Source organism: Crocodylus siamensis, chromosome 9 (assembly GCF_052110815.1).
Source record: "Crocodylus siamensis isolate JL-2025a chromosome 9, ASM5211081v1, whole genome shotgun sequence".
NCBI lineage: Eukaryota > Metazoa > Chordata > Crocodylia > Crocodylidae > Crocodylus > Crocodylus siamensis.
In genome coordinates, this window is record NC_143403.1 from 65,507,906 (window position 1) to 65,520,720 (window position 12,815).

At 45.3% G+C, this 12,815-nt stretch overlaps 1 protein-coding gene across 1 annotated transcript; it reads right to left on the reverse strand.

The window, feature by feature from the left end:
• Positions 1-1,131: 1,131 nt before the first annotated feature.
• FZD10 (frizzled class receptor 10) lies at positions 1,132-3,979 on the reverse strand. The gene has a single exon (XM_090063298.1). It carries the CDS (start codon positions 3,977-3,979, stop codon positions 2,195-2,197), a length of 1,785 nt encoding a protein of 594 aa, XP_089919424.1. The 3' UTR covers positions 1,132-2,194.
• Positions 3,980-12,815: the final 8,836 nt, after the last annotated feature.

The window sequence follows — 12,815 nt, forward strand, 5'->3', positions numbered from 1 at the left end:
AGAGCAGTGTCCTACTTTGGCTCCAGCAGGGTGTGCTCTGACAGGATTAACTTCCAAGACAGCTACAAAGCTCCCTTCCAAGCAGTGGCACATCGACACAAAGGTGGGGGGGAACATATTTACAGACAAAAATGGTAGAATTGGCAGTGAAGGCTGCTTTGTTTGGGTGCATTTAGGTATAAAGATGTTTAATAATCCACGCATGATCATTATTGGAAACTGAGGTTTCTAGTCATTGCTGGCAAGATTTTCAACCGCCTACAAGATCGAGTGAAAAAACATCAGCTGCAGCACATATATCCTTAGAAACTGGGTCACAGTGCGAACTATAAAGGTCCTTTTGTTATAAAGCTACAAGCCCTTAAGGGGTGACTGTTGTGGAGATCCCAGCTCTACCGATGTCCATTATGAGCTCTCTTTATTTTTATAACATATAAAATAACCCTCCCAGAGCAGTTTCTGCAAGGGGGTGTGTTGAGCTGCCATCGCACCGAGTAGCGACCTGATTGTTAACTCCACCGAGAACTTAAAAGTTCGGACAGAAACAGGCTCCACTGCCTACTTCTGCATATTTGCATTTACAACTGGAACTTTGTCACGGCGTACTATATAACCTCCGTATTTAGGAGTCCGTCACTAGTGCTTTCCCCTCCGCGTCTTTCCCCAGCTTGTTTAAAGCAACACTCTGCAGTAATACTACAAGAACCATTGCAGATTACAGACTATATTCTATAAAGTAACACTTAAGTGGTCCCTTATCCTTAACAGGCTGACCATACCCCATGCAAATGCTAAAGGGGAGTTAACCACGGGTCCCTGCTGCAATTTCAAACAGGTCTGCAAACACGGACTGCACTTTATTAACAGATAACTCCACTAACGCCTTTTCCCATTCCATTCTCTGCGTTGCAAAGATTCCCCAAAAGGGGCAACTTGAAAACTGTTTACCGGTATTTTCAACTTGCCGTTCCTCTTTTGCGAGTTATGGTTCTATCCGGTTACACTTGTCGCCAAAGAGAAGACTATATAATGTACTATATTCAAAATGTGCCTTCAGTAAGTCATGGGCGGTGGGGGAGGAACATTTATTAACCACAAAGCACAGCACAGAAAGTTTAAAACGCCAAAAAATTATCAAACTAAAGAACATATTTTATTTTTAATAAAATAGTGGAGCATGAAAAATAATCGTATGTTACACGTATATACAGCAAATAATTGCGCCCACAGCACAGTAAAGAGCATCACTCTATACAAAGCTTCCCTTTGCAGAATCTAGTGCTTCTTGATCTATTCATGGTGAGAATTTGTTTAACAATAGAAAGAGTCAATAAGCCCTTTGGGTCTCTTTGAATTGATTCCCCCCTTTTTTTTTGCACAAATCAGTCCAAACGTGTATAACATTGGCTTGATTTCCATTAAAAAGCCACAAAATGTAACACTAAAGGGTTTCTGAGGACTAGACCTCTTAGTTCTTTTGTTAAGGGATTTCTTTTGTTGTCTTTATGTACAGCAAAATACTTGTTTCTCTTTTCATGTCATGGTAAGGGGGAAAAAAATGTATTGCACATGATTCTTATTCACAAAGTTTGTCTGGTGCAGGAAGTTTCTCTTTTAGCAAAAGCATATTGGTGAGCCTTGTAGATTGAGCCCGGTTTTAGGCACTCCAAACCCAGTAAACTGAGAAGCACTGGAAAGGCTCTCTCTCTCTCTCTCTCTCTCTCTCTTTTTTTAAAGTTCGCACACAAGTTGCCTGCACAGCCAGCAGTGCACACTTACTGAGCGCAGGCCTCGGTGGAACCGTTCGTTTCCCCAAATAACAATTTCTCAAGCACGCCCTTGGCCAGCAAAATAGGAGCTCCACAAAACTTGACCCTACCTCGTTACTCGGAAAGCTGTAAGAAAGCCGGCTCAGCTACAGAAAGTTAAGCAACATCAGAGGGCTGGATGAAGGATCTTACTCTAACTTAGAAACGGAAGAGGCTGCTTACACTGACGAGACTCCTTTCACTGAAAACATTCCCCTAAGTAGGTTTACCTGCAGTTTATCACGAATTTCAGTGGGACACATTTTGCCTTGATCTGCTCTACCGTCCTCTGACAAAAAGCACCAATTCTTATTTTCAGTTTGCGGGTTGCCACAGTGGCCGTTTGCAACTCTCTACAGGCTGAGACCCTTTCCTACGCAGCCCGTTCATACACAGGTGGGTGGCTGCAATGCAGATTCATATTTTGCATGGTGGGTTTTCTGGGGATGCTGAGGTTTTTTGTAGATCCCGCTACTAGTAATGACACTTGCAGGTTTTCTCCGACTCCTCTTCTTTAATCTTCGACTGCAGACGTTTTGCCAGGACTGAAGAGTCTTTGAAGTCCAGATCCACATCCCGCTAGTAATGCCCACAACCAGCAACATGAAAATTTTGACCATAAAAATTTCGACTGCCGGGATGGAATTGCTCATCGTGCAGTCTAAATTTTTAGTCTGATTGTTCATCTTGCATTTCTGCTGCGTCGCCACGATTTTCCAATAATCCATGTTAAGTCTTTCATAAAAGTAGCAAGCTATCACGCAAGTGGCAGGCACCGTGTACAAGACCGAGAAGACACCGATCCGGACCATGAGTTTCTCCAGCTTATCTGTGTTCTCTCCGCCGGTTTTCATCACCCTCCGGATGTGGAAGAGGGCCACGAAACCAGAGAGAATAAAAGACGTGCCAATGATTAGGTAACAAGCTAAAGGGATGAGTACGAATCCCGTCAAGGCGTTCACATCCATGCTTCCGACGTAGCACAGTCCTGTCAGCTCATCTCCAGCTACCCGTCTCATAACTAAAATCATGATGGTCTTCACAGCTGGAATGGCCCAGGCTGCCAGATGAAAGTAGCTGCTGTTGGCCTCGATGGCTTCATGCCCCCATTTTTTCCCAGCAGCCAGAAACCAAGTCAAAGTCAAGATGACCCACCACAAGGAGCTCGCCATCCCGAAGTAATAGAGCACCAGGAACACGATGGTGCACCCGGTGCTCTCCAAGCCCTCCTGGATCACGTAGAGTTGGCCGCTGTCTCTGTCGCAGGCGATGCTCTCGGCGCCCGAGAAGAGGCGGATGATGTACCCCACCGAGTAGACGCAGTAGCACATGGACAGGAAGATGATCGGCCTCTCGGGGTACTTGAAGCGCTGGGGATCGATCAGGAAAGTGAGGACGGTGAAGGCGCTGGAGAAGAAGCACAGGATGGACCAGATGGCAACCCAGATGGCGGCGAACTGCTTGTCCCCCCTGCTCCAGTACACGTCCACCCCCGGCCTGCAGAGAGGGGCGCAGGAGGCGCTCTTCTCCACGCGGTGGAACTTGCCCGGGTTGTCGCAGGAGCCCCGGCTGGGGCTGTCCTTGGGCTGCGGCAAGTCGTGGGCGCCGCTGGGCCGCTGCGGCCTGAACATGGGCGGCAACATGCTGGAGCCCCGGGGCGGCTCCTCCGACCCGTTGCTGGGGGCTTCCATGCACAGGTAGTTGGGGTCGTTCTTGTTGGGCAGCTTGCCGCAGTCCAGGGAGTCGGGCCACTTGAAGTTGAACTGCTCCATGATGGGGGAGCACTTGAGCCGGGCCTGCTCGCACATGACCCGGCAGGCCGGGATGGGCGTGGACACCTGCTCGGTGCACATGGGGGCGTAGAGGGAGCAGAGGAAGAACTTGAGGTGCCCGTGGCAGCCGTACTCCACCAGCGGCGCGAACTCGTGCAGCTGGATGGCCGCCTCGCGCTGGTTCTCGTGGCCCATCAGGTTGGGCATCCGCGTCATGTTGTAGCCGATGTCCTTGCACATGGGGATCTCGATGGGCTGGCACCGCCCGTCGCCCGGGCGCTCGCTGTCCATGGAGCTGATGCCGGCGCACGAGCGCGGCCCCCGCGGCAGCAGCAGCGGCAGCAGCAGCGGCAGCAGCAGGCGCGGGCGCGGGCGCGGGGCGCTCCCGGCGGGCCCCATGCCGGCCGGCGGCGGGCGCGCGGGCTCACCGCGCCGCCGCCCAGCCCCGCCGCCGCCGCCGCCGCCGCCGCGCCCGCAGCGGCATGGCCCGCGCCCGCCCGCGGCAACTTCGCGCGCGCCGCGCCGCCACGTGCGCCGCGCCGCAGCCTCCTCCGGCCGGCACTGCGCCCGGCCGCGCCGCCCGAGCCGCCCGAGCCGCGGGCCGGCCCCGCCGTGGGAGGGGAGGGGCCGGCGGAGGGGCGGCGCTGCCCCGGGGGCCGCGGCCGGGGCCGGGGCCGCCGCTCTGCGTGAGAAAGGGGCGGCCCCGCTCCGCCCGTGCCTCGCGCTGCTGCTTCCCCGCCCTCGAAAAGTTGCACAAGAGGCTTTCCGCCGCCCGCCCGCCCGCTCCTGCCGCCGGCGCGGGGGGGGGCGCTCCCGCCGGGTGCGTGCGGGCAGCCCGAGCCCCGGGCCGGCGGGCGGGGGCGCAGAGGCAGGAGAAACGCCGGCGGGGGGCGGGGTGTGTGTGTGTGTGTGTGTGTGTACACACACACACACGCACGAACACGCACGCACACACAAACATATGTGTGTGTGTGTATACACACGCGCACGTGTATATACACACACATTATAGCTTCTCCTGAATCTGTTATATATACACGCGCAACCTTTTCAAGTGATTCCCTGCCACTGTTCTCCCCTGCACATATATGTATTTTTTATATATATATATATATATAATGCCTATATATAATATAATACATATTATATATATATATACACACACATATATATATATAATGTTCGCACACTATTCTCTCCTGAATATCTATCTTGGTATCCATATAGCTATAGAAGATACATATACGTACTTTTTTCTCCTGAATCTCTAGATATACACGCATGCATATATATATATAGCATATATAGGCATATGTGTGTGTGTTTGTATGTGTGTATGGATATGTATGTATACATATATACACATTTACATATATATCCCTATTATTACATATGTGTGTGTATAGATACATATGTATTCCTATATATGTGTGTATGCCTATATGTACATATATACATCTGTGTGTGTGTGCCCATCTATATGTTGATGCCTCTCTCTCTCCCTCCCTCCCTCTCTCTCAGCATCAACATATAGATGGGCACGCACACACACAAAATCTCTATATAGATGTATCAATACATATATATATATATCCATATCTATGTATTTCACGATGTAGATTGGTGATAGATGCATCTATCTATATTTTTAAATATATAGATAGCTCTATCTTTAAAGATGTAGATTGGTTGGGCTCTCTGTGAAGCAGCCCCACAGGGTTTCCTTTGGTCCCTTTCTGCCAGGAATAGCTGCACGTTTCTGCCAGAGGCCTGCCTTGGACTTCGTGGGACTTCTCCCTGTCCTCAGCCACGGGATCAGGCTCTTACAAGTCTGAGGCTGAGCAGCAGTCGGGGGAAGCAGCAGTTGCCAGGCACTGGAAGGGCTGCTTAGTTTGCCCGTGTAAGTCCCCACCCCACTGCTTGATCTAGACAGGGCCCGAAGGGAGCGTTATGATCAGAGAACAGAACAAGAGCTGTACTTTCCCCCCTCTTCCCCCCCCGCCCCCATGCCCCCTTTGAGCTCAGGTTTGGCAAACATTCATGAAGAATGGAAAGCTCTCTGCCTCTCTCCATTTACACGCACACCCACACAAACTGGGTTTCTCTCCATTAGTGCCTGTTTCTTATCGAAATGAGCATGGATTCTCCTGCAAACTGGCAAATCCCACCAGGGCAGAGTTAATACGCCACCAGCCTCCAAAAAGGAAACCGTTGGCTTCCTCAATTGTGATAAGGGTGAACTGGATCCAAGCAAGGAAAGCAAACCAGGGCTAATGTTTCCCCCGAATCCCCTAAAGATGCTGGCAGTGTTTGCTTACCCAGAAGTAAATGGTCTCTCTTTTTTAAAGATGATTTAAATAAGTGTCTGTTTTCCTTCTAGTGGTTTTCCAGTGGATCCAGGAGTCTCTCTGAAAGAGATCAGGCTTATGAACTGCATTGATCTTACCAAGCTGATCCTTCCCTCGGACAGTTTTAGATTCATTAGGGGGACTCTTACAAAGGCAGGCAGTGTTACGGGGGGGAAAAAAGGGGGCCTTATCTATTTTATAGAGCGTGTGTGTGGTGGGGCATTTCCATTCTTTATTAATCTGAGCCTGTTTTCTTAGGATTTGTATGCATCCAGGATCCTCTTCTGGAGAGCTCAGTTGGGGGTGGTGGGGAAGTGAAGGGGAAAGCTTTCAGAAGGGACAAACTACCTTTTCTAAAGTGAAATTGAAACGACACTTGAGATGAGCATTTTTGATACCGTTTGTTTTGCTGAGCTTGATTGTTGGGGAGGGGGTACTTTCACTTTTTTTTTTTTGCCTTTTTGCAAAGCACTTTTGTTGCATGTCAAAATTTACATTAAAATCATCGGGGGGGCGGGGGGAAGGATTTATTGACATAGCTGTTGATAACAGCTCGTTCTTTGCTTATTTTCCCTAGACGCAGAAAGGAAATATCAATGTAAAATGGTAAGGGGGAAAGAAAAGAAAAGAAAAATTCAACCTTTGTAGGAGTTATGTTTTTTAATTGGTCTTTTATGTGCCACTGTAAATCAGTCTGGGTTGGGGGTTTTTTTTGGTTTTTTTTTAAGCCATTGTTTTAGCCGACACAACCCTCTTCAGATCATTTATTTCTGTTTTTATATTTTAAAAAAAGCTATCCAGAAGTGCCCCCCATTCAAGCCGCCCGAGTCAAAGAAACTAACAAATAGAACATTATTATAGAAAAATGAGGGCTCTGAGAAATCAGCAACTGGAAGATAACTCTGTAACTAATAAATGAAAAGAGCCTTTTGATGGCTCCAGCTGAAAAGATATTTTATTTTTTATTTTTTTCTCCTGTGTGTGGGATTTGAGATGTGTGATTCTATGGAGCAGCCAGGCACCCCTGCTGCTAGGCCCTGGCTAGGAGTTGGCCCCCCTCTGGCAAATGTTATGGAGAATTGGGAGGAATTTTATGGCTGTCTTTTCCCTCAGCTCTTTTTTCTTTTGTCTTCTTTGAAGAATGACTTTAGACATTTTATTTACATATTTAACCATGGATGAAAGAGGAAAAAGAAAGCATTTGGGCTGTTGTGGGAATAGTGATATGTTTAAATTAATGGAAATCTTATTAGGCCTCTAAAATTTTAAGCAAAAGGTTTTTAATGAAACTTTATAATTAAACATGATTTCAAATAATGTGCCAACTCGCAGGAAAAGAAGCATCTTCCCCTATCCTTATCCCTCTGCCTCTAAAGTTGCCAGAGAATAATGTGCATCTCAAAGTCCTTTCCCATTTCACAAGCAAAATAATAGTAATAATAAATAAATGGAATATTTTTATAAGGCATGTCATAATGTAAACCATAACTACAGGTTTTGTAGATGTACTGCAGCATAAACAGGGTAAAAAAAACCAAACCTGGAAGAGCAAAGTTGGGACACTGTGTAATCTATTGCAGTGAACGTAGAATAAAATACTTAGATTTGGATACTAATAAAAATCAAAGTTGCATGTATATTCTAATATTTTAGAGTCAATGGATGTTATAGTTCTAGGCAAGGTTTTCTGAAATGAGATTAAAGAAAACCTAAATAATCCCTTTCAGATAAAATGTTCTGACACTTCACAGTAAAGAGAAATTAAATGATAAGCTTGGAGAGTTACAAGTTAATTAATATATTAAAGATTTTTCAGTACAGCATTCATAAATTACTTACCATAACAACAAAGTATACTGATATTAGTGAATCTAAAGTACAAAAAAGTCTCTGGCTGTGCTTGCAAATCATTTAATGAATCTTTTCTGGTTAGCAGTTGATGGAGGAAATACTTTATTTTTTAAAGATAGATCGGTTGAATAATATTTTGTCCTCTGCTTCAATAATCCATCTATGTTCATTTTAAGACGAGCAATTTTTAGCTTCCTGTGCCTGATACATAATGAAGGCGTGTTACTAGCCTTCATTTTCATTTGGATCGCTAATTCTAAAGATCAAGTAATAATAAAAAAACCCAAAGTTATCCTTGAAGCAGATTGTGGCTCTAAAGGAAAAACAACAGCACACACAAAAAGGGACACTGTAACTATTGCAATCTGTCTCTCCTATTTAATTCCCAGATAAGATATTGATCCTGACATTAAATTGGATCATTTATAAAAAGTCTGCAGCTAATGTTTATTTTTTAAAACCAAACCAAGTTACGCTTTTTTTTCTCCTCTAAATCCAGACTTTCTCTAACTACTTTGCAACAATATTTAATAAACAAAACATGTCTGATTGGTAGGGCAGGCATAGTGCAGCATATTCCCATGGAAGTGCCGGATATTTACTGTGCGCAAAAGTTTTAATTACATTTAAAAAAAAAATCAAACCCCCACACATCATGAGTAAGTAAAAAATTAAAAATCAAAAAACAAACCCCACATCATAAATGGATGAGTGGGTTGTATAGTGTTGCTCTAATACAATTTAGCCGGCTATTTTAAGGGCACTTCCCTTGAAATGTGGTTTGAAATATTACCAAAGGTTCGACGGGGTGCATTAGTGTGAATTGCAAATCAGAACATTTCTTTAATCCCCTTTTCATGGCCTGGCTTCGGATCAGTGGCATCTAAGGGACTCCCCACTGATCCTGGCTCAGGAGGAACCATTCACTAGGGCAGCTTCTCTGCTCTATTCCCACAGTCCAGAAAACAACACCACAGACAGACACCCTCCAACTAAATTAGATTAAACTCCTTCTCTTCCACAGCACATTAGCCTTTTCACTGCCCAAGATTCGTTATTCAGCTACTCCTAATTTTAAAGATACAGTATTTTTTCCCTCCTAGGAACAAAAAAGCAAAAATTCATCTACCCCCCGTGACTTGCAAAGCTCTCGTAACAGTAGCCAAATACCATCCTTAGATATAATCCTTTAAAATTACAAGGGCTTTTATCAGTTTAAAGTAGAGGCCACATTGCAGCGTGTTTATCCAGAGCACAAACGGGCAGGTCCGGTAAAAAGCATGCAAAGTTAGATCTCTGATATTCAACTTCATTTAAATGTCACTCATAGAAATGCCCAGTGATACAATAAAACAACAAACCTTATCACCCAGCAAAAATCTCTCCCATTTAATTAGTTTAGAAGTATGTTAAAAATCACTGTGACACTTGCGCAGTGATATTTGGCTTGCCTTTTTTCCCCGCCCCCCGCCCCCCCCGCGTGCACTTTTTATGTAATGACTTCCAGCGAGATCTGGATTAGAGGAGGCATAAGCACTAGTAAAACTTTACTTTGAAAGTGAGCTAATTAGATCCCTTCCAGCCTTTTCCATCCTCACTCCCGCCCTCCCCCCACACCCAAAGTCGTACCCCTTCCCCCGCTTCCCTCATTACTTTTACATGTGTAGAGCTGGGTCCTTTGCTGTACTTGTTTACAATCCCTGACTCTCCGCCTGGTCCCCGAACACCCACGTCTACATGCTCACCTACACCCACCTACATACCACGAAGGAGCCCCTAGCTAAATGCCACGCTGTCCATCTGCCAGCTGGAGATTTGCTGGAGTTTGTCATATCAACCATGTCTCTTGCTTCCTACCAGGGACTACAGGGAAGGACTCTTAAAAACCAGTTAAAATTTTGGGAGCTTCTCTTTGATAGGAGCAGGGATTATAGGGGCCCGTGGTTGGTCTTTACCTTTGTGCCTGGTGAACACAGCGAAGGGAGAGGAGAGCAGAGAGGCAAAGGATGTGCCCCTGTTATCCCACCATCCTTTTAAATGGAGGAAATCTGTACTACAGTCATCATTGCCCCTTACCCTGTGCTCTGGTAGTTCCTCTATATGTGGTTAAACCTCAAATCTTGGTACCCTACTGACCTCGCTGGACATGGCAGAAAGATCGTGGCTGGAATATTTATAAGAAACCAGTCTGCTGTGAGCTGGTTCAATCATTTTCCTTTCCAGCTTCAGAATTAGGCCCCGAGGAGTGCTGTGTCTCCATGCTCCCAGCTGCAGTCGCTGAGATTTTCGGCCTGGGCTATGAAAACCTGGGGTGGCAGATGAAAGCAGGCCAGCGTGTGTGCCCAGACTTGCGAGAGGCTGTTTCAAGCTCAGGTAAGAGGACATGACATCGGACTGCAAAAATCAACGCTGGCCCTTTTGGGTCCCCTAGATGGGGGTGGGCATCGTCCTACAGAAGATGCAGAATCTTTCCCTCTGTTGCTAGAAATTTGCACCTATCGAGTTTTCCTGTTGGTCTTATATCCTGCTTGCACCCTCTCTCACAATGTCTTTTAATTGCCTCCCCAACGCCCTGAGCATCTTAGCACCACTGGTGCAGGGAGGGACTTCTAAAAATAAAATGACGATAATAAATGCAGTTATTAGTACTACACTGTGGTCATGTCACATGTACTAGAGTACCACGAGGATACAGTATAGTCATGTTAGATATCTATTGGAGAACAATGAGGGGTATTCCACGAATCCTGGGTGTCACTGGTGGGTGGGGCTGCAAAAGTGTGGGGGATTGTATTTGCTGAGTAATACAGAAACATCCTGTTTTTAGTTCATGCTTACTCACTACCCATGCATGCAAGAATTCAACAGGAGATGTCATAAATGGAAGCTTTCTTGCAAGAATTACAAGTCTCTGGATTTTATTTAAGCCAGAAATGCCCCGTGGGCAGGCTTTCTCATAATGACTCGGAGCTAATTCTCCCTAGGTCAAGGGTTGCCTCCAAGCACCCAACAGCAACTGGAACAGCACAATACTGCACGCTAGAGACAGTTTGGGATTAGGGAATTGGAGAGTGGAATTAGGAAGGGGGTATATCCACAGTTCATTGAAGGGCCATGGGAAGGAAGCGATGCATGAATCGCAGCAGCACCGTGCCACCACCAGCATAAGGGGAATTCAAAATGGCTTAAGTCAAGTGCTATCTCTAAAATAAATTGCCCATTTGACTGTGAGCAAGCCCTAATTTTAAAGTCTCTGTGTCTGAGTTCCATATCTATGCAATCGTCACACCTCAATGGCCCATTCCTGTTCAAAGGGATGGCGGGAGGTTTAGTTCACGAGGCTTCGTAAAGCTCCAGTGGAGAGCACCATGTTAGTCTGGTGCGGCTAGAGCTGACCAGAGCCTGGCAGTGCTGAAGCAGAGGATGGAGAGGAGCTAGTAAAAAGGAAAATAAAACTATTTTGCAAATTGACAAATGCTTCATCTACATGGCTTAGGTTTTAGACCGTAAGAAGTGCCGCTAGAAGATTTACTTCACTAAATATTTCCCATGGAAAGTCAACGAGAATTAGCCTCCTACATAACACCTACTTCTGAAATGTTATCCTGTGTCCAAGGACACAGTGTTGTCTTTTCGCAAACTATTTTTGTTTCACTTATGGTTTATCACATTAGCAGCAGTCTTCATGCAACTGACTGTCCTCTTGTTCGCCAAATAAAAATATGTTTTATCTTGACGTTATTTCGATAGTTCCTTCCATCTCAGATGCTCCCTCTGAATTTTAACAAAGCCTCACATTAGATAAGTCCCATCAAGTTTTCTGAGAACCATTTTCCAACTTTATCAGAAGTCCCTTGGAATTGTTGTCTATCGCCATAACAATTACACAGGTCGGACACAACTTTCCGTAGCAGCTTGATGAATGTGCATAAGATATTTTCCTGAAGCTTGTATTTTTTTTTCCCCTTTCTCAATCCAAGGACTTCCCATATAGTCCCCAATGTCTTTTGAATGTCCTGACACATACCGCTGCTTATATGATGGAAGCCAGGACACTTTTATTTGCATTGTTTTAAGTTAATAGCACTTATAATCTTTACTAAGTCATATACTACATGTCAAAACCATAAACGCCAGCAAAGGCTGAGACGAGAGGAGGGTAGAGAGGTGACTTACACATTTGTTTTATATTTTTCTAAGCTGGAGGCCATTTGGGAAACCATACAGCAACTTAAAAGGAGCCACAGGGCTGTTCTAGGTTATGATAGAAAGGGTGCCAGCTGCTATACTCCATTTGCTGTGGCTTTGCTATTGACTTCTTTCTATGTTGATTAGAGTTGATTAGCCCAGCTACTTTGGCTTGCTGTGGAGGGTAACAGTACTCCTACATGTTCATTCAGTAATGGGGGTCCTAGAAGGAAGAGCCCTTGGGCATTATTTCCAAAAATGTTTTTTTTTTAATTGCACTAAACCTGCTATATGGCATCCCATTTCACAGCAGAGGCAAGGGTAGCAGCTGCAGCGTAGTACCCTTTTCTGAAACTTTGAATAAAGGCTTTCAATGTGTTTTTTTCAAAAGACTGGCAAAAGACATTTATTTCACCAGCACTTGCTTGGTTTCTTTGATCTCTCACATAGTTTCTTCAAAAACTTTCTAACTGGCATGATTTAAAAACACACTTTAGAAACAGTAGTAGGCAGAACTCTCTCTTCCCTGCCCAAGGCCACTGTAATATCAAAATACTATTTTGCAGCTTTATTAGCCTTCTCAGCCCACAGAAAACAGTGTTTTGGTATGAGTTGTCACTTTGCCTCTCTCATAAGGTTCCCCAAAATTTTTATGAGCTTGTAAAAGTGAATTAAATAGATGCTTCTGATGAGAATTATGATAATTTGCACTTGTCACTCAGCGCTTTGGAAACATTCAGTAACTAAGGGGCAACATGGTCCTGTGAAGTGCTGTAGCTAAGTGCATTTCCATTATACAGCATGGAGGCAAAGGAAGATGAATGGTGGTGCAAATTACTTGGCCCATG

Excerpts from the sequence above, each read along its gene's own strand:
- FZD10 (XM_090063298.1), bottom strand. The coding sequence starts at position 3,979 with ATGGGGCCCGCCGGGAGCGCCCCGCGCCCGCGCCCGCGCCTGCTGCTG.